Below are 22,482 nucleotides of genomic sequence, written 5' to 3'. Positions count from 1 at the left end.
ATGTAATTTAATAGTGTTTGATTGCAATTGCAATTTAAATTTGTAATTGAATTTGTCGAAGTGTTAGATGCTAAATTATTTAATTGGATAAAAAGGAAGTTGTTTTCTTTAAATTATTTAGGTACTATTATTTAAACACTATGCAGAATATACTATTGCATTGCATTGTGAAATTAATATTATCTAAAGGCTAGATAGAAGATAGCTTTGCATATTAAACGATATAGAAAATAGTATTGCATATTTCTAATAAACTATGTTGAGGTTTATTTTTGAGGATTACCGCATGTTTTGAATGAACTATCTTGAGGCTTATTTTTGTTGTCACCTGCTAAAAAGTATCTTTTAGCAAAAGCAACATAGTATCTAAAGAATCTATTTAACGAACAAATGCACTGAAAGTGCAACTCAATAGTCAAAGACACTTATCTGCTGAGTTGTTGTTCCTTTTCTGTTGCCACCTTGTCAACGTTTTCCTCTGTTGCTGCTGTTGCTGCCAATGGGGCATTGAGTTGAGTGCCCCTAACACAAACTATTCAATAATATCGAGAAGCGTTTGCCTGGCGTCTAGTTGGGGTAATTTAATATTATTTTTATTGCATAAGCTTCGCAAAGTGCGAAGGGGAAAAGAAGGCAGATTGTTAGCTAAAGCTAAAAGCGTATTTTTCAATAAACACAAGACATATAGAAGAAGTCGTAAGAGCTGGAGCTGAAGTTGAAGCTAATCGCAGTTGTGGCATTCATAAATTGCGTGTTGTTGTTAGTGTTGTTGTTGTTGCTATTATTACTGTGGCTGTGGTTGCCACATGCGATACCTGTGCGAAACGGCAGCAAAAGTTGTTTGCTGATTGTCGCTGTTGCCTCGCTTTTGCCGCTTCGTGTCGCATAAAAATGCGCTTTTAATATCGCTTAATTATGCGTGGCTCCGCGATGGAAATTTCCTGCACCCTTCACCCGCCTTTTTGCTGTCTACACTCCCCATCTTTGGTTTTTTTTTATATTTGTTTCCCTGCGGAGTTTACCAAATTGAAATCTAGCTGACATTTTATGTCCGTTCTCTGTTCGCTTAATTAACGCGTTCTTCTAGCTGCCTATGAAAATGGAAATGTTTTCATCTCAATCGATCGATCGATCTGCGCTTTGGGGATCGCCTTGTGGCAGCTGCAGCTGCAGCAACGTTGGTGGCGCGTCTCAAATGTTGCTGCGCTTCACATTTTTTCGGTTTTGGGTTTTGTGTTTATTTTTGTTCGTTCGCCGCTGTTTATCTTGCATCGCATTTCTAGAAGGCTGTGTTTGTTGTGTTTGGCCATTGGCCGCGAAAAACGAGACGCGCAAAAACGAGTGCAAAACTTTAAGTTTATTTTTATGGCAGTTTTCCAATTACTCGAGCAGCGGCTGCTGCTGTTGCTGATGTGGGCAGCTGTTGCCTGGGCGTTGGCGTCTTTTGCTGCACTGCAGGCGAAATGAGTTTTATGTCTGGAGCCATAATAAAAAATGATTGACGGGGCACTTTTCGAAGTCGCAAAGTCGCAAGTCGAAGTTGAAGCACCAAATGCAGGGCAGTCTTAATAGATTTCGCATTAAGCGAACCAACGAACGAAACGAAACGAAGCGAAACAAACAGTTGATCAGCGAACAGTCGGCGTTAAAAGTATTTTGACAGGCAGAGGCAAGGCAAAAGGCAAAAGCGAAGAGAGATAAGCGATCGCGCCGAGTGGCAAAAAGGATGACGAACTGATTTTGTTTTCATTTCACAAATCGAAAAAGCGGCTGACGTTGCTTGTTGTTGGTTGTCGGTTGTTGTTGCTCTTGGTTGCTGTTGGTTGCTGGCTTAGCAATTAGCAATAAGTCAGCTGTCAGCTGTGCGAGGCAAATGGCAAATGGAATGTCCGAGGAGAGTAACTCGTATTGTATCTTTTGCGATTGATACAAATCAATGTGCCAAGTCAGTTCAACAACAAGATATTTACATTAAGCTGCGCCACTCAAGTCAACAGCAACAACCACCACAACAACAACAGCAACAGCGGACAGCTCATTAACAACAACAACAGCAAAACGAACGAGTTGCAGTTGCAAGTGAAACTTGCCATGAGTCAGAGATTTATGAGTGCAACGACGACGATCGCCCGCTGTTTATGTTTCTTTTCTTTGCTAAATTTTTGCTTTGACACGCTCACTGAACAATTGCCACAGCTATGGCGACAATTGAAACGCATTTGTCAAGCAAAGTGCAACAACTGCCACAGCAACAGCAACAGCGAATGCAACTTGCCAAATTGACGCCAATTGTCGTCATTGCGCTATTTCGTGGGCGGCTCTCTAATTGAAATGTAGAACAAGCGATTTGTGGCTGCCGCAGTCGCAGCCGTTTTCCGCCGGATGTTGCAAGTTGCAAGTTGCAACTTCATCTGCATCTGTGGCAGCAAACTATACGCAATTGTGCGTTTCCGCTGCGACAGCAGCAGCAATAAAAAAAACAAGTAAGAAAGCTACAATGAAGTGTGATTGACTGTGAGATACCCGCTACCTATTTTCAATAAAAAATTTTGCTAAATATATACCGAATTAATATACCGAAAAATACTAAAATATACCAAGTTTTATGATCGACTGTGCGAGGCCATATACTAAAAATATACCAAAATATACCGAATTCGATATAACACTTTATTCAAAATATACCAGAAATGTATCGAAGGACATATTTCGTAGATCGATTCAAAGTGCAAAATATATCAGAAATATACCGGAGACAATATTTGGTATATCGATATAGTTATACATTCAATATATTCCATAGAGTACAAAATATTCCAGAAATATACCAAAGGCAATATTCGGTATATAGATAAAAATAGTACTACATTCCAAGTATACCATAAAGTGTAAAATATACCGGAAATATACCGAAGGCTACATTTGGTATACCAATATGGTACTAATATCTATGCAGTACTAAAATAAATGCACCAAAGAGTACAAAATAAACCAGAAATATACCGAAGGATATATTTGTTATATTTTTATGGTACTACATACAAAATATACCATGGCGTGAAAAATATTCTATATTATTAACCCAAGCAAAAAAGATCCGATTATAGTCGGCGTTTTAGGTCATGCCAAAGTATTTCCTAAGTAACTTCCACATTGATTGCCTGTTCGCAACCAAATCACGACTCTAGCTTAAAAATTATATCTTATAGTTTCTGAGATACAGTGTTTTATACGGACAGACAGACAGACAGACACACATGGCTACATCGTCTCGGTTGTTGATGCTAATCAAGAATATATTTATGGGGGAGATGCTTCCTTCTGCAGGCACAAAGTTATAACACCCTTCTACCCCATGTGTAGCGGGTATAAAAAGAGGGAAGCACAACTCTGCAACTGCAACAATTTCGAGTGCAAGTTGGCGACCCTGTCGCACAGCTAGCCTTGCCCCTGCGCCTGTCACTGTCACACAGTCGCTGCCACACTCAACTGCATTCAATTGAATAATTTACATTATGCACAAGTTTTGTGTGTGTGTGTGTGTGTGTGTGTGAGTGTGTATGCCACAAGTGGCAAATAAATGAAATTGATGCGCTTCAGTGTCGTTTGCTTTCCCCTAAACGACTAAGTGCAACGCACACACACACACACATACATATGCAACTGTTGCAGCCACTTCACACGCGGCTTGCGTTGCGTACCCCCCCCAAGAAAATTTTCTCACAACAGACACAGCGACAACATCTGGTTTTTCATATATGCGACAAATGTTTATGAGGTTTCCACACCGCAAAAGAAAAGCAATGTAGCAACAGCAATTAAAATTGTCGCAGCTGAAACTGAGGCCTTAGATGGATTGTGCATAATGCTGATGTTGCTGTTGGGAAATGCCAATGCCAAGCCCAACCCCAACAATATCAAAAGGCAAACACGCCTGGGAAATAACATTGATGTGGGGAGCGAATTATCGAGTAATGTGTGCCACAAATTCCCACGCACTTTCACAACAAAAACAGCAACAACAACTCCCACCCAACATGCAACAATTTTATATTTGTGCCAAAAAAGAAAAGAAAAGAAAAGAAAATGTTATAAAGGAAGAAATCAACTCATCATTAAGCATATGTAACAACATCATCCACCAGCAACAACAACAACAATAACAGCAACTTCCCATTGTTGCAACATCTCGTTCGATGGTTGCACTCGATTGTGTGAATCCTGTTTGTCTGTATTTTGCACTTTCTTTTCGACTGCTGCTGCTGCTGATGCCGTGAATATTACGCATATTACGTGTCGTAATTACACGCAGCAACTCCCAAAAAAAATGAAGAAAAATAACGTGTTCAGCACATCAAAGGGAGGCAAGCGAGCGAATAAACGATATGTATATGCCGTTATAATATCAATAAATGTTGATTACGAGACGTGCCACAGTGTGCCTTATGCGTCATGAGAGAGTCGCCAGCGTCGAGCATGATACGAGATACAGATACAAAGATACAGATACTCGGTATTCGCACAAAGTTTGCTAGTTTCACTGTTAGGTGTGGCACACTCAAATGAACTCAACGAAATGCGGCACGACATCGACAAAAACACACCCAAGGCATAAACACACACACCGGACTCTGAACGAAAACAACAAGTCTACAGATAAATTAGAACTGAAACAAATAAATCGAGAAAAATAATACAAAACAAATTAAGAACGCGAGTCAGACAGACAACAGGCAAAAACTTGCTGTGGCTGCAGCAATTGAAAGTCAACAAGCTAAAGATAATATAAATAAATTCAATAAAAAAAAAACTAGTACATGAACGACATGCGACTTTAAGAAACGCTTTAGACTTTTTTACAGTTTAAAGCTAGAAGTAAAAGTAAACTAAATTGTGGGCAGAATAAAGCAAAGTTGAAAAAATATATATATACAAGTATATTAAATATAAACAACATTACACTGTACAAGACCCTAAACAACATTAGACTATGTAAAACCCTGTCGATTTATAGTAGTTCTATATATAAAAGTGAAATAAACTAGAAACTAATCATACCAGAAAGATGGACAAATAAAAAAATAAATAAAAAGAAAACTAAATTACATAAGATATGTAATAAAATTCCTTCTACTAAAAAATAACTAAGATTTGCTGTAAACTTTTAAGAACCATTGTTGATATTTTAAGAATCTTCGAATTAACTTATACTTCCTTCCTTTGCAAAAGAAATTCATTGGACATTCGACTGCATGAGACCCTTTAAATTTGTTATAAATCAAAGTAATCAGCTGAAAGCAAAGTAAAGTAAACTGAAAACAGGCTAAAGTATTTGTAAAATAAGCAACAGCTTAGATATATTTAAACCCATTTATATTAAAAACAATCGGCAATAAAAAATTATTAATTCTAGGTTAAAGCAGTAGAAATAATCTCTCTATGATATTTTAAAGATTTTTGCTTTAACTCATACTACTTTGCTTTTCTACATAAAAAAATAACTTGTAAAATAACTTCTACATAAATAAATAACTTGTAAAAAAATTAGACGACATACGAATGTAATAGACCCTTTATATTTTTTTAAAGTTGAAGATAGATAGAAGATTGCATATAAGGCAAACTAAAGAATGAATTAAGCATATTAAAAATCGACAATATCATACATAAAGTCAATGTTCAAGTCAAAATGTAGACTACAAAAGATCATTTAAGATCCAAGAACTGTTTAACGTTTCGTAATATAAGTTATACGCTTAAACAAATTAAACAGCCTGTAAACTGTACAAAAGATATAAGATCTATAATCTTAGCACAAAATCCTACACAAATTCATGCTACTTCTGTGCGCTTTTGAATAACGAGTGTTTCGAATGCTGAATTGGAAAAACAAGAAACCAATTTCGAAGCGTGGAATTTAAAGTCGTACACAAAACTAATTTATAAGAACCCAAATGTCGCACAGCAAGTGGGGAGCAGGGGTCAAGCTTAGTAGAGCAGAGTTAGAAGGGGAAAGAGAGACTAAGCGACTTTGTGGCACAGCAGCCGACACTTGGAGGCGCCTCCATCAATGAGTGTGAGTGTGTGTGAGAGTGTATGTGTGAGTGTGTGTCTGTGTGTGTGAGTGTGTGAGAGTGTGTGTGTTATAGAAATGCCTGCGCCAGTCGAATTTCCCTATGACTTATAATTGATGATTGTTGTTTGGCTGTTGTTGGCTGTGGTTGCTGCTGCTGCTGCTGAGACTGACGCTGGCGACGTCATGCATTAGTCGGGGTAGAGCATAGGGGAGTACAAGCTACAGCGGGAAGCGGAGTCGAGTCAGCAGCAATAGGCGTTGAATTGCCGGATTGCTGAGACGGAGGCGGCGACTGCAACTGATTGACGTGCCAGGTCGCCAAGTCAGCCAAGTTGCCCCTCTACATATATGACTTGCAGTTGTTGTTGTTGTTGTTGCTGTTGTTGCAGCTACGTTACAAGCGTAACAATTGTTGTTGCTGTTCGTTGTTGTAATTTTAATTAAATTGCACTAATTGTTCGGCTTCATAATAGACACTCGAATGGCTTAACGCGAGCTGCAATTAGCCAAAGCTGGCGGCAGCAACAAAAGGCGTTGCCAAGACGCCAGCAATGTGGTTGCTGCTGCACTGTGGTGCAAAATACAACGAAAATTTATGGAAATGTAATTAAAAAAACTGAAAGAAAGGCAAACGAGACAACAAAGCATATTTCGAGTATGATATAAAACTTGATTTGCATTTAATAGAACGGACATCCCGCTGATGTGAGCACATTTTTCCCAGCAACAGACACAGCAGCAGCAACATGTTGCTGTTGTGCGTATCAAGGGGCAATAAAAGTGCAACAGCAACAACAACAACGAAGAGCGAGCGCCATAATTGCCAGTTTCAATGCACGTTAATTAACCTCTTTCCATATTTTTGCCAGGAACTGTTGCTGGTTGGTGTTGCTGCTGTTGCTGCTTGCTATTGCACTTATTCCACAACATTTCGCAGCTTGCGCAAAATTTAAGCGCTGCCAATCAACAACAAACCTACAGGAAACTGCCTGCCAGTGGAGCACCCAAGCTGTGTGCGTTTGTGCCACCTGATACCATTTTGAGGCAGCAGCAACCAACACAACAGGCAGCAACAGGCTGCTGCTGCCTCATCTTGATCATAACTGCACATTTAGCTTGCTTTGCCATTTATTTTGTTTTATTTTTTATGGACTTGCAGCAGCAGCAACAAGGCGAGCAACCACAACAACAGCAAAAGCAACAGCAACATATTGCTGTCTGTCTGCAATTTGTTGTTGCTGCTGCTACTGTGGCAGTTGTTGTTGTTGTTGTTGGTAGTGTATTGATTGCATGCTCAGTGCTTTCATAATGACAGTTTCAAGTTCTAAGCCAAAACGGAGCAACAACAAGAAGAACAACAGCAACATCCTCATCCTCATCCTCTTTCTCATCCAGTGCCACATCATCTAAAGTGGCAGCATGTCCGAGTTGTTCTAGATATTCGCAACTTGCAGCACAACAATTTGCTGCTGCTGCTGCTCTTCTTGTTGCTGCCAGTGTAATTACAAACAAGCTCAAGAATTTCTAGACTTTTGCTCCTTTGGGCGCTGCTCGCCGTTGCAACTCACTGTTGCAACTCGCCGTTGCCGTTGCAGTTGCAGTTCAAGTGTCTTTTTTTTTTAGCTTCATCTTGCGCGCTGCTTGTGGTTTTTGCCGGACAAGTTTTGAGTGGTTGCCACAACAACAGCAACATAAACTAGGGAGTTGCTATATTGCCACAGCGTCTTAATTGCGCAAATTAGAACGCATGTGGCAGCTGCAAGCCAGCAACTGAAGCTGGGTGTTTGCTTTGCTTTCATTGCAAAAGATGGATAGCTGCAACGACGAAATGACGAACTGCATCTTGGGCATGTTGCTGGGGCAACAGTTGCTTATTAAAAGCATTAAAGTCTACAATTACAAAACACAACAACAGCAACAACAACAACAGCAACGACATCGAAGAGTCATTGCACTTAGCCAACCGCAAATCGAGTTGAGCTAAGAATTCTGACCATTAAGTCTGGCAAATATGACAAGCGCTTTTGGGCCGCCTCTTTTAATGCCACAGAATGTGGCATCAAATTGCAGAATTACAAAATTTATATTCAATTATTGTAAGCGGTTGCTTTGAGCGCATTCTAGGCATAGCAAATGACAAAGTTAGAGGGAAAACTAAAGCGTAGAATCATAAGGAAAAATATTTAAAAATTCGAAACTAAAATCAACCAATTTATAATGAATCTTAAATTGAACAAATAACCAATATAAATAATGTCAGCATTGAAAAAGAATACGAATAAATTCGTAAATTAATGATAAATATTATTGAAAAAAGAAAAAAAAATTTAAAATATACTAAAATATATTAAATTAAATGGAAAACTAAAACTAAACTGAAAAGTTTTAAAATAATGATGAAAATAATATAAAATAAAATTAAATGAAGTGAAATTAAATTAATTAAAATGAAATGAACCCAAAAGAAAATAAATTAAATGTAACGAAATCAAACGAAATGAAAGGAAACGAAATGAAATAAAATTAATTGAAATAACATGATCTAAAATAAAATAAATTAAAATAAAAACGAAATAATTTAAAATATAAGGAAATGAAATGAAACTTAATAAATTTAAATGGAACGAAACAAAACAAAACGAAATGAAAGAAAATACATGGAATGAAAGACAATTATGTGAAATGAAACGAAACTAAATTAAATGAAATATAATACTGATAAATCAAATTAAATTAATAAAATAAAATAATTATTTCATTTAAGAAATTTAAAAAATATGAAATAAAATGAAACGTAAAGAAATTAAACGGAATGAAATGAAATAAAATTCAATTCAACGAAACGAAACGAATTGAAATGAAATGAATCGAATTGAAAAGAAATTACATTAAAAAACTAAGAAAAAAGATATTAGATTAATGAATAAGTGATCAAAAAAGTATTTTATATTCTATTCTAATTCTCAATATTTTCAGCACTTACTGAAATTTGTGTTCTGTTCCACTTTTAATAATAATTAACCACTTTAAAACGATAATTCTAAAGCATATTTGACTTGATAATTATTATAAACAAACTAAAGCTTTACTTAAATTTGATATTTGAACAATTTGACTTACTTCTTGCCGCTCTCCAGGAAGATATCGAGTTCGGCGGACATTTTGCAGCAGAGCGCCTTGCGAAAGTGGCCCTGTGAGCACTTTGTGTTTATAAGATGTCCCTCTGTGGAAGATACAGAAGAAGAGAGAAGAAGAGTTGAGGAACAGGGAATTTGATAAAGATTGGTAATTAAGCAGAATAACAACGCGCCAACAAGCAACTAAGCCAAGTGAGGGAAACAAGAAAAAGGAAAAGGGAGAAGGGAACGCAGCCACTTCTATGTTAATTAACTAAAAGGCCAAAAGAAAAGAAGGCGAAGTGAAGCTCATATCGCTGCGATGGGCCAAAAACAGTAGCTTGTTAGCCAAGAATGCCGCTCATATCCAGCGGATACGTTTTGTATCTCGTTTGACAGACGCCGCCGATAAAGATAGAAGAGCAGAAAGCAGAGCTAAAGTTGTTGCCGAGTGTTGAAATCGAAAGGAGAGCAAAAACTTGTGTGCGCCTTAATTGGATGAAAATTGTTGAAATATTTAAAGCACAAGCGGACAATGGTAAAAAGACTGAAGAAGATGCTTTTATTATCCTTTTGTGTTGCACAGCACAGACAACAGCAACAACAACAACAAGAACTTGAGCACACATAACTCAAAAATGTTGTATGCGTGTTTTGGGGAAGAAATCCTTTTCTGGTCCAGCCTAATCAAAATGCCTCATGTGGCAGCGTATCGCCTGAAACTTGAGAAGACCTCAAGAGGGAGATAGAGTGCGAGAGAGGAAGAGAGAGAGTGAGAGATCCCAAGAGCCTCTTCTTCGTTGCTGTTTATGCAAAAATGAAATACAAATTTGAAATTTGAACTTTTTTCGATCTTGTGCTTGCTCTTTTTTATTTTATTTTTTTTAATTAAAAGTCTCGCAGCGCTTGCAGCTGCAACGACGCGATGAGGCACGCAAAAATCGAAGCACGCAGAGGGAAAGAAAACAGAATATAAAAGAAAAGGCTGCAATTCAATTAAAATGCGGGTGAGCAGCAACAGCAGCAGGTAAACACACACACACACACTCTGCACACACTCTTGTATAAAGTTTAATCGGTTTTGTGCTCCAAGACAGTGGCCAAGATTAGGCGTACAACGGGGCGTGGCTGGGTCGAGGCACAAATTGAAGCCGGACAGACGTCTGGACGATGGAATGGGAAAGGTAAGAGGTCGTCACACAGGTAGAAGCTGAGCTTCAACTTCAATTTCAGCTCCCCGATTTTCAATTTGATTTCTTATATATATTCGTACGTATTTTTTTGGGCAGCGTTGCGAAATTGTAAGTTATGATTTTCATTTCCTTTTTGGAAATTTGGAATAATACTCACTTGTCTTCTCCTGATAATAATGATCGTCGGTGTCTGTGAAGAACCAGGTCTGTAAGCGCAAGAAAAAGAATGCGATTAATCATTGATGATGTAAAAAAAACCAAAATAAAATCGAGGCAGCGAAAGTTGCTCAGATTTGCATACTGTAAGTTTTAGGTTTAGGTTTTCATGGGAACTTAGACCTAACTTTAATTGACTCGATTCTTCTTTTAATTTAGTCATATGTTTACGAGGCGTAGTAGACTCATCTACATAGCGAGTAGGAGCAGCGCCTATTCTTACAAGATTTCGAGACAATCAGATAAGAAATATTCCCACACACACACACACTAGCCGGAAAAAAAAACATACGTCAAAAAAGCGCCCAAAGAAAACGAAACGAAACTTGTAGGGAAAAAACTGTGGTTGAACTAACATCAAGAAACAACTCAAGCAAAAAAACTTGAAGAGCAGGCAAAGTGGATTGAGCTTGATTGACTAGAAGTTACTCTGCATTACAATTACTTCTTGTTGAAAATGGAATTCATTTAGAATAATTTGAACAGCAAAAGAAAGGTCTTTCAATTAAAATCATATCTCTAGATAAAAGAAACAAAAGCACAATAATACTCTTTCGTTAATTATTTTATTTAACAATCAGTTTAAGTTCTCATTTCATTATTATGTTGATCTCCCGTCATATAGTTCTGCTTTTATAAAACAGATTTTCAATTCAATCTTGATCATTTCAATATTACATTTTTCTTTCAGTCTTGAACTTTTGATTTTATAATACGAGTACACACTTTTAATACCTTTTATTCTATTAAGAAGTAGAAAGCTTTGTAAGAAATTAGTCAAAAATTGATTTTATGTCTATATATAATATATTTATCTTTCAGTTACTTTTCAGCTTACAATAGATACTTTTAATACTTTTTTCTGCTGCTCCTTTAAGGTGTAGAAAACTTTGTAAGAAATAAATTAAAAACTATTTTTTTCTTTATAACTTTTTCTTTATAGTACACACTTTCAATACGCCTTAAACTACTCTCTTAGGGCGCTAAAAACCTTGTAAGAAATAATTAAAAATTCACTTTTTCATTATATATTTTAAATATATCTTTCAGTCATGTAACTTCCCAGCTTATAACACCCACTTACAATCCCCTTTTAAACTATTCTTTTAAGGGGTAGAAAACCTTATAAGAAATGAGTCTAAAATTAACTTTTCCTTTAGCGTTGGGAATGAAGACACTTGGAAGTGTAAGTTGTTGTTATTCTGGTTTTGCTGCTGTTGGTTTTTTATGCATCGCTGACTACGCTAGGGGCTTCCTCCATCACTTTATTCCCATCTTCTCCCCTCTCTCTCTATCTCTCTAGTCGCCTCTAGCTGCCGCTTCTCTAACTATCTCGCTGACATAAGCGCAAACCTAATTGCCCAAAATGACAGTCGCTGCGGCTATCTAAAAGTGTTTCCCACTTTACCTCCTCCGCTCTGCCTTCTTTGCCATGAGTCTCGCTCACAACAACTCAATTGGTTTTGCCTTTAATAACTATTTCTTCGCCTGTGTCAAATCAGGCGAAAATCGTTTTAAAGCTTTGACAACTAACACGAACACGAAGCACAGTCAACTGCTGCTGTAGCAGTTGTTGTTGCCCCATGTTGCAGCAACAACAAACACAATGCAACACAAGTACGCCTGCTGTTGCTGCACAAGCATTTCGTCTGGAGCGAAAAACGACGCTTAAACAGTTAGAAAGTCAACGCAACGCTCGAGCTGAAGTTGAAGTTGAAGTCGACTCGAGTCGACTCGACTCCAGTCGAGTTCTTTATACAAAACAGCAACAACAACTGCGCCTGCTGCAAACTTTTCGTCGTCTGTTGAATTTTCATGGATTTTTACGAGATTTTTCTCGCTTCCCCCCCCTTTTACCTTTCTCTCACACTCATTTGGGCTAGAGAAAGAAGGACAGAGAGGGAAAAAGCGCTTCTGCCCGCCGCGGGGCGAGAAATGTTAACACCATGTTTTGCCGCATGATGTTGCTCTTGTTGTTGTCGTTGTTGTTGTTGCTGTTGCAAGTGTGGCTGCTGCTGTTGCTGGGCTGCTGCTGCAGTTGCCCGAGTGCCTCGACACTTGACTAGCATTTAATTTATGTGACTGTTGGAAACTGTTAAAACTGTTGACAAACAACATTACAACATGTTGCAGATTTATGAGGCAAGTTGAACGCGCTGATGTAACTGCCACATAAATAAGCATAGGCACTGAGCACTGTGCTCGCTATTGGCCCAGTTAATTGGTTTAGCTGCCCCTCAAACTTCCTTTTACGCTTTCGCCCACTCGTAAATTGCACCAAATGAGCAGCTGGTCAGCGAAAAATTCTCGCCGTAATTAGCTGACCCAAAACACAGCTTTATAACTGTCAAACGAAATTCTGGAATTTTCAGAATATCTAACAAGTATTTTAAGCTCGAGCAAGTAACAAAACTACTGACGAGTGTGATGGACTTTGAGTTACCTGTTACACATTTTGAATAAAAGCACAATTAAATTAAAATATACCACAAATTATACTGACAAAATACTAAAATATACCGATATCAATATTTGGTATATCAATAAATTATTCCATTTTAAATATACCACTAAGTACAGAATACCCCAGAATGTAATATACTGAAATTATACTGAAATATACCACAGGCAATATTTGGTGTATCAATAAACTATCACATTTAAAATATACCATGAACTACATTACATTTAAAATATGACATAGAGTCCAGCATAGACTAGATTGTAATGCACTGTAAAAATACTAAAATATACGTAGGGTAATATTTGGTATATCATTACATTTCAAATATACCATAGAGTAAAGCATATACCACATTGTAATATATTGAACAAACCCTGAAATATGCTTTTAAAATAAACCGTACATCACAGAATATACCAGATTGTAGTATATAGATATACTAAAATATATCGAACAGTACAGAATATATCAGATTGCAATAAAGTGACTAAACACTGAAATATAAGGAAAGCAATATTTGGTATATCAATATACCACTACTTTTTAAGCGTATATATACTTTTAGCGTATAGAATATACCAGATTGTAATATACTCAAAGAATACTAAATTATGTATGTGGTACATTGATATACTATTACATTTAAAATATACCATAGAGTACAGAATATAGCAGATTGCAATTCAATGAATAAACACTGAAATATAAGGAAGGCAATATTTGGTATATTAAAATACTATCATATTTAAAATATACCACATAGTACAGAATACACCAGATTGTCAACCAAAGCAACTAAGACCCGTTGAATGGATAAAAAGTGGCATACGCCGAGCAACTTTATTTGGTATTTGGTTCAACTGAGCAAGCATTTGAAATAATTCAAGTGCATGCCAAAGAGAGAAAGAGTGTGAGAGGCGAGTCTATAAATTTGAAGCAACAATATTTCGCTTAGGTCAGCATTAAATGCAAAACAAATTTATCATGAAAAGGCTGCTGCAGCTGTAGCTGTAGTTGAAAATGTTGTTGGTTACGGATACGCGGATTCAGATACAGCTAGCTACAGATACAGATTTTTGGTGAGTTGCAAGTTGAGGTGGCGGCGCGCATTTTGCGGCGCGGCATGCATTCAATTGGAACGAAGCGATTGCCACAACAATTCGTTATGTTTTCGGCGCAGGCAACAACAGCAACAACAACAGCAACTACAGCTGGCCAACAAACTAACTGACTGTCGCCGGCAGAGGCCAGCAACAACAAGAGCAACAACAATGTCTAACAACAAACAACGGCAACATTTTCAATGGCGTCTCTAACTGCAGCTGCAGGCAACCAGCAACCAGCAACCAAGCAACCATTTGTAGCGGCCACATTTTGCAGCATTTTGGCGTTTTGCTTTTTGGCCTCTTTGCTGCATTTAAGGACCAGCCAACTCCCCTCCCTTCTCCACACTCCACACTCTCTTTCTCCTCTTTATTCGACACTCAACTCTAGTTCCACTCAATTCAATAGCTAGCCAAGCACGTGGGGTGCGGTCGATCGCCACCAGCTTCAACTCCAGCTCCAGCTTCAACTTCGATGCTGGCTGCAATTGCAGCTGTGGTTGCTTGGGCCTTACATATGGCGCAAGCAACAGCAGCAAGCAGCAGCAGCAATCGTGGTTGCCAGCCAGCTGCCTTTGTCTGCATTTTTGTGCATTTTGACCAAATAGCGAAAAACAAGCCAAACACACAAAAATGTATAATCTATGAGGCGAGGCGGCACTCTGGACACTGGGATGCTTTCTAAATTTGATCAGACAGCGCCAAGTGAAAGTTGCTTTAAATCAAAATGCAATGAAATCAAATATCAACAAATGCCATGATAGGAGTTGAAAGCAAATATAAAGCAGGACTACAAGAATTTCAAGAAGTGGAAATATTGTTGCCAAAGTGCCGGCTTATCTGCTTATATGTAACTTATAAAGTTGGAATTGTTTGTAAGAATTTGGAAGCGAACTATGGTTTTCTAAATCAACCCAATTCAAAATAAGAAGAATAAAAAAGATCCCTGAAAAATACCGAAGGCAATATTTTGTATATTAATACACAATTCTTTTTAAAATATAGCATAGAAGAGAGAATATACCAGATTTTAAAATTATATAAGAAGAATAAGAATGAATACGGAAATACACCGAAGGCAATATTTAGTATTTTAATATATAATTATATTTAAAATATACCAAAGAGTAAAGAATATACCAGATTGTACAATTATATAAGAAGAATTAGATCGATTAAGAAAATATACCAAAAACAAGATTTGGTATATTAATATACAATTATATAAGAATAAGAAAGAGGAATTAGAAAGATGACTGAAATATACCGAAAACCATATTTGATATTTTGAAATACAATCAAATTTAAAATATACCATAATGTAAAGAATATACCAGATAATAAAATTAAGTAAGAAACGACTTAAAATGACAGACATAAACTTTTGTTTGCCAAACCAAATAAATTCCAACTTATTGTAAGAATGGCCTTTAAGGAAAATATATATATGTATAATATATAGCTGATTTCGACACATCAAATTAATATACACATACATAAAGCATTGTAGATTTATATAAATTTGTAGTTTTGTGCCCCAACCGCAAACTGTCCAATTGAGGGCGTGTCTCAATTTGCGTAATCGCAGTTTCGGCTATTCGGCAGTCCACAGTAAAAAAAAAGAAGAGAAAAAAAACAAAACTCTAACCACAAAAGGTTCACATTTTAATTATATGTTAAAGCCTAAACCTCTCTGGTGAAGCATTTGCTACACTCCCAGCTCTCTGCTTAGCCACTGCCACAATCGTTTGTCTCGCCAGCTGTTGCCACATTGCGTGTGCCCCCAAGGCACAGGGCGATGTTTCTTCAGGGTTTAGGGAGGGGAGGAAAGGGAGGCGGGGCGTCATAAAGTGTTCTGGCGAGATTTGCGTTAATGAGGCGCTGGCCAAGCAAGCGGAATGAAATGTATCAATTAGCTGATTTCCAATTGATTGAAGGCGCAGATAGACAAAAGAGAGAGAGGAGAAGATATTGTATCTGTGAGATACACGTGCTGAAAGGTGCGCGCATGTTGCAGTTTAATTAATCAATTGATTTGAATGTAATGAAAGACTGGCTTCAAATTTAAGACAAACGTTTAATTACTCACTTTAATTTATTGCACAAAATTGTGTCAGTTATTCAAGGAGTTAATAAAGTCAATTGATATCTTTAGTCATAAATTGTATCTTTAAGATGCGTTTGGAATAACTGCGATATTGTAAAATGTTAAAGCAAAACAACTGTTATTGCAATTGAGAGCGATGCTTGATAATAATTGCTGTTGCGCTGCGCGTTGACTATTTACAGGCACTGTGTGTGTGTGTTTTTGAGCAAATGGCATACGAAATGAAACATTAAGCAGGAAGTTGCATGCGGGCAACAACAGCATAGTATAGGGAGGGGGAGGGAAGGCGGGTGGCCTGCAACATCACAAAAATTGTGTCGTTGTTGTGTTGCGCGGGGCAACAATGGAAAAATTTCAATTTATTGCGAATTAAATTAAATTGAAGCGCATTGAAAAGGCCGCCAAAAAAAACTGTCGCATAAAACAGGCCACAATCAAAAACTGTGGCAGCAAGAGAAGAGAGAGGGAAAAGGGAAAGAGCAGAGGGAGGGGGAGAAAGATGTAATGTATGTGTGTTGTTGTGCGTTGGCGGCACACTTTGGACGTGCTGTCAATTGAGCTTTAATTGCCAAGCGGTTCGTTGCGCATACGCCACGTGATGCACAATGGAAATTGGAAATGGAAATGAAAATAAAGAGAATGGCAAAGCAGACAGAGTACACAGAGAACTGAGTATATGACAACTGTCATATGCTTAAGCATATTTTATGTGCAGCTGACAGCAGACAACACACACACACACACACGTACACACTGAAAGCAGCTGCGGCGACAGTCTGGGAAGAGAATTGGAAGCCAGAGACTTGGACTTGGGAGCAGCGCAAGAGTTGTTAGCTAAAACCTGTAGACAACTTGTGACGCAGCTTACAACGCCGCTGACAAGTTAAGAAAAGGAATAGAGTACGGAGAGAGGGAGAGGGAGGAAGCAAAGTAGCAAGCTCGTTAAACACAAACACAACTGACCAAGGCTGAGTTGAGTTGAGTTGAATTGAGCCTAGTTAATGAGAATAAGTAAGAAAGCTACAGACGAGTGTGCTCGATTTTGAGATACCCGATACACATTTTGAATACAAACAAAATAGTGCGGTATTTACTTTTAAAATATACCGTAATATACTGTAAAATTGTTAAAAAAATATACCAACTGATATGTTTGGTATATTGATATAGTACTGCATTCAAAATATCACATAGAGTGCTCAATATACCAGATAGTTATACATTCGAAATATGCCATGGAGTGTAAAATATCCCACATACTACTACATTCAAAATATACCATAAGATATAAAATATTCCAGACTTTCAGGCAAAGCAGCTAGCCCATGGAAAGTAGGCGTTTTTTCCATACAAATAGAGCGCTATTAATTTTAAAATATACCGAATTAATATACCACAAAAATACTAAAATATACCAAACGGTATATTTGGTATATTGAAATAGTAGTACATTACACCATAAACTGCAAAGTATACCGCATAATACTACATTCAAAATACACCATAGAGTGCAAACAAAATATACTAGATTGTCAGACAAAGCAACTGAAACCCGTAGAGAGTAGCTGTGTATTCCATACAAATAGTACACTATTAACTTGAAATATATAGAATTAATATACAGAAAAATACTAAAAGTATACCAAACGTTATATTTGGTTAGATTACTACATTCAAAAAATACCATAAAGCGCAAAATATACCAGATAGTACTTCATTCAAAATATACCATAAAGTGCAAAATATACCAGATAGTACTTCATATACAATAGTCTCGGATATTTAGGTCTTCATATGGACAGACGGACAGACAGAAAAAATATATAAATGTACGTATGGGGTCGGAGATGTCTTCTTCACAACGTTATAACACCCTTCTCCTTTATGGGTGGCAGGTATAATAAGTCTTAAGCAGCAAAACATGACGCATGACGAGTCACAGCGACTTGTTCAACGAAAAATTTAACGACAACTGCTGTGTGTGTGGGGCTGGCTAATAAAATGTGAACCACACACAGAATGAAAATGTTTTCCGACTAAATCGAGGCTCATTAAAAATAGGGAAGAGCACCAGCAGCAACAGTAGGAGCAGCAGCAACATCACCCACCCAAGTAACCAACAACCAACAACCAGCAACTGATTGCTGCTGTCAATGCGCTGTGTCCATCGATTTATCTGCATAAATCTGCAAGCCAACAACTGACATTTGACATCCAACTGCCGTGTGTGTGTTTGTATGTGTTTTGTCCTTTTTACGCCGAAAACAAATGAGCGAGAGAGAGGGAGAGAGAAAGAGAGTGAGACAACCACAAGCGAGTTGAGCAAATTTATGCATGCAAATCTCTCAGATGGCAAACCAAACGTAGACTGACAAACCTGCCACAGAGACACGGCGTCAGTTTTCAGTCTCCAACTCAGTCTCATTTTAAAGAGCTAGCGAGCTAGAGCTCTGCAAGTTGCAAGTTGAGACTTGCCACAACGAACGAGTTGCTGCTGCTGCTGCCAATTTGGCGCGTTGCATATTTGGGAGAAAAGCGTTCAATCAAAGTCGCGATTCTGTTGGCAAGCAGCAAACGCAACGGTGGCAACTCTTGTCAGTAATTTATGCTCATTTGTTTGCGGCATGAATAATTTGAATGCCACTTGCAATGTTGTTATTCAACACAAGCAGCAGCAGCAGCAACAGCAGAGTTATTGTCTTATGCCCATAAACAAGATTAAACTAACAAATTATGTTTCAGCAGCCATAAAAACTCAGACAACGACACCACAAATACCCTTGCTTTAAAAGCGAATTTCATTTACTTTTGTGTACATAAGAGAGAGAAATTTTGCATAATTTAAAGTTTTCATCAGTTGATACCTATTTACATTGAAACGAATTCATGACCACTATATTAATGACTTTTTTCCATTTATGTTTCAATGTGTCAAAGTGTCATCAAACTTCAACTGTTCACTGTTCACTTTTTAAAAAATATCAATATTTGTTAAATCCAATATCGAACTATTTATATTGCTTTTTCATTCAAAGTACTCTTTACTCTATATTGAAATATTTGAATTTAACACAACAGCATTGAAAAATTGATGAGAAAATGTGGCTAAACACTAAGCTGAAACACAAATTAAATCTGCATTTAATAAACGTTGTAGAATTTATGCTTTATTCTGCGTAAACGTAATAGTAATATATGAATACAAAGAAATATATTTTATTTCAAGTTGAATGCATCAGAGAACATAAAGCAGCACTCTTCTAACTATCCAATAAACTCAATTATCTCAGACTTTCAGCTTCTGAAATATGAAATATGCCATAAGGAATTGCATTTTAAGGATCACAAACAATTGCACGAACAACTGTTGTTCAGCAACTTAACAAAAATCTATCAGAAATGTTGATAGAAGGATGCAAAATTTGGTCACAAGTAGCTAAGCTTTTCAAGGATTACAAGTATGGCCTAAATCATGCAGATAGTGCTATTAATAATACCATACATCGTTACAATCAAAAGTGCAAAATTTTAGAAGATGAAAAAAGTGTAATTTTAAATTAGCAAAATTTATCTATGCAATGTTCTGACTTATCCCATTCTACGAATTCAATCTGAGTTCTACTGCAAAGCGTCTTACTTGATAGTAGAACTCAAATTGAATTCGTAGAACAGGACAAGAAAGGACTTTGCCGTAAAACTTAAATTGAATTTGTAGGACAGTTGAAGTCAGCTTTCTAAAGCTTACGCTTTTGGCTTAAAAGTTACCAGCTATTTATTATTTTTGATTTCAATGGAAATAGAAAAAGGAATTGAAGCTACAAAAATTGCTATTTTTGGGGAAAGTGGCCAAAAATGTATAGAGCAAATCAGCCATGTGTTAACTACTTCATTACATAACCAATATACCCGCTTTAACTAAGCTAAACAAGCAATGTGGCAAAGTGACTGTGGACGTATTGCTTGCTGCTGTCGTAGTTGCCTTTTAAGGAGACGCGACGGGAATGGGATTGGAAATGGGAATGGGAATGAGCAGTTGAGAGGCACATTAATCAAGCGTTTATAATGTGCAACACGGAGAGGGCAGCAGCAGCAGCAAAAGTTGTGGCAGCCGCAGCAAATAGTTTTCAAATGCGGCGCACACAAACCAATCAAATTGAACGCATTTTCTTGCAGCAGCTAAAAATGTTGTTGTTGTTGCTGTTGTTGCTGTGCTCCACATTGTTGGCATCGTTGCTGATGTTGCTGCGAGTCGCATCAAAATAATTGGCTGCCTGCAACAGCAGCAACAGCAGCTCAAAGCAAATCAAACTTTCGAGGCAATTGTTGCATGTCGCTCGCTCGCTTGCAACTTGATGCAACTCCGTTGACCATCAGCTCCTTTAATAGTGTGAAACTGCAACTCGTTGTGGCAGGCAGCACAAATTGTCTAGCTGTCTGTCCCCCTTTTGCTCTTTGCTCTTTCCTCTCTCCTCGTTATTTGCAGCACGTTTGCCCCAATCCCAATCCGTTGCAGCTTTGGCCAGCAAAGGCCCGAAACGTGCCTGTCAGGCATTTTAACAATTTTGAATAGGTTCAACACACTCACACTCAAGTACTCAGCTTGCAGAGATTATTTATTTATTTATGTTTTGGTTTTTATCTTTTTTGTATGTCATTTTTTTCGTTGCTGTTGTTGTTGTTGTCGGTTTGTCGACTGCATTTCCATGTAAACAATAACAAAACACATTTGTGACGCGTGATTTTGCATAAGTTGGCACAAAACTACAGTCGACAACAGCAACAACAACAATAAACAAAAGGGCTATTACTCAGACACACACACAGATACATAAACACATTTACACCCATATACATATATGTATATAGACATATTTATATATGAGTGTCCTTTCGCATGAATCGTAAATTGCCGTTGGAGCAAAGTTTTACACACAACAAAATCAAAAGTAAATAAGGAAATAAGCAGAGCTTCAACAGTTTTCATGGCAGACTAGCAGTTACCCTTTAAAAAGATATATAGGATGTACATATACATACATATTATAAAACCATACATTTAAAAAATGCAGTTTTAAAAACTAAACTTTTAATAAACTTGAAGTCTCACTTCCAGGCAAAAAGACTAAAGCACTGAAAAACTTGTATGAGAGCCACACGTTCTCAATCAAAAGCAAAACAGAGCGGTTTTACTATTTATATATACCAAAAATGTATATTTAGTATATTGAAATAAGGACTATCACTTCCAGGAAATGATTCTTAGGCAAAAGCACTGAGAAACTCGTATGAAATCAAAAAGTTTTCAATAAAAGGCAAATCATTGCGATATTACTATTTAAATATACCAAATTAATATACCTAAAAAATACATAAATATACCAAATTTTATATTTGATATATTGAAACAAAAACAGTGCGGTGTTATCATTTAAATATACCAAATTTGTGTATATGAAAAATACTGTTATATACCAAAATTTATATTTAGTATATTGAAAAACTAGTATAAAAACCAAAACAGTGTGGAGTTATCACATAAATATACCAAATTTGTGTATATGAAAAATACTGTTATATACCAAAATTTATATTTAGTATATTGAAAAACTAGTATAAAAAGCAAATCACTGCGATGTTATCACCATAATTTTCTAATCAATTAAATAATCTACAGATTTTGCTAACAAAATTCATTTGTTGCTAATTTATAATTCTTGAATTCTTCCGAATACCAACAAAATGTAAAACAATTGTATTCAGCTTACGAGCTTATTAGTATATCAAATGAGTATAAATGATACTTTTTTAAATACTTCACACATTATTCAGGCTTTTAGCGAAGTTTAGATGTCTACAGAGTATATAGAATTCATTATGAGCAGTCAGGCAGCATCATTATTGAGAGTTAAGCTCAATATAAATCGCAACTTTTTGGCTTATGAAGACATTTTAATGGCCAATTAAGCCACAGCCACAAAATCATAAATCGCCCAATGAGACAAAGCGAAAAAAAAACAGAGACAACAAACAGCAAACAGAAACAGAAATCAATTCAAACAGCTTAAAAACTCATTATGCAAATGCGCCAAGCCCCAAGACGAAGAAGAAGAAAAAGTTGAGGCAACAGAGAGGAGAGAAGAGAGGAGAATGGAGAATGGAAACTGGACAAAAGTCTGATCTCAATCTGTGGCAACCTTTTGCAAATTG

At 36.9% G+C, this 22,482-nt stretch overlaps 1 protein-coding gene and 1 long non-coding RNA gene across 2 annotated transcripts in view; one reads left to right on the top strand and one right to left on the bottom strand.

Annotated features, from left to right (window-relative positions):
- The window catches only part of LOC132794263 (fringe glycosyltransferase), a 38,666-nt gene that overhangs the window by 5,066 nt on the left and 11,118 nt on the right, over window positions 1-22,482 (bottom strand). Inside the window, exons 3-4 of the mRNA XM_060804575.1 lie at window positions 10,543-10,591; window positions 9,197-9,299 (exon numbers count right to left, since the gene is read on the bottom strand). Of these exons, the coding sequence (XP_060660558.1) occupies window positions 9,197-9,299; window positions 10,543-10,591 (152 nt within the window). The remainder of the gene's footprint in view (window positions 1-9,196; window positions 9,300-10,542; window positions 10,592-22,482) is intronic.
- On the top strand, window positions 9,297-10,481 carry LOC132794268 (uncharacterized). Its single transcript, XR_009633194.1, has 3 exons — window positions 9,297-10,219; window positions 10,286-10,376; window positions 10,426-10,481. It is a non-coding gene; the product is annotated as an uncharacterized LOC132794268 (long non-coding RNA).

The sequence above is a fragment of the Drosophila nasuta genome, chromosome 3 (genome assembly GCF_023558535.2).
Source record: "Drosophila nasuta strain 15112-1781.00 chromosome 3, ASM2355853v1, whole genome shotgun sequence".
NCBI classification, from domain to species: domain Eukaryota; kingdom Metazoa; phylum Arthropoda; class Insecta; order Diptera; family Drosophilidae; genus Drosophila; species Drosophila nasuta.
The sequence above is the reverse complement of the archived record's forward strand: the minus strand, read 5'-3'. Positions and strand labels throughout refer to the sequence as shown.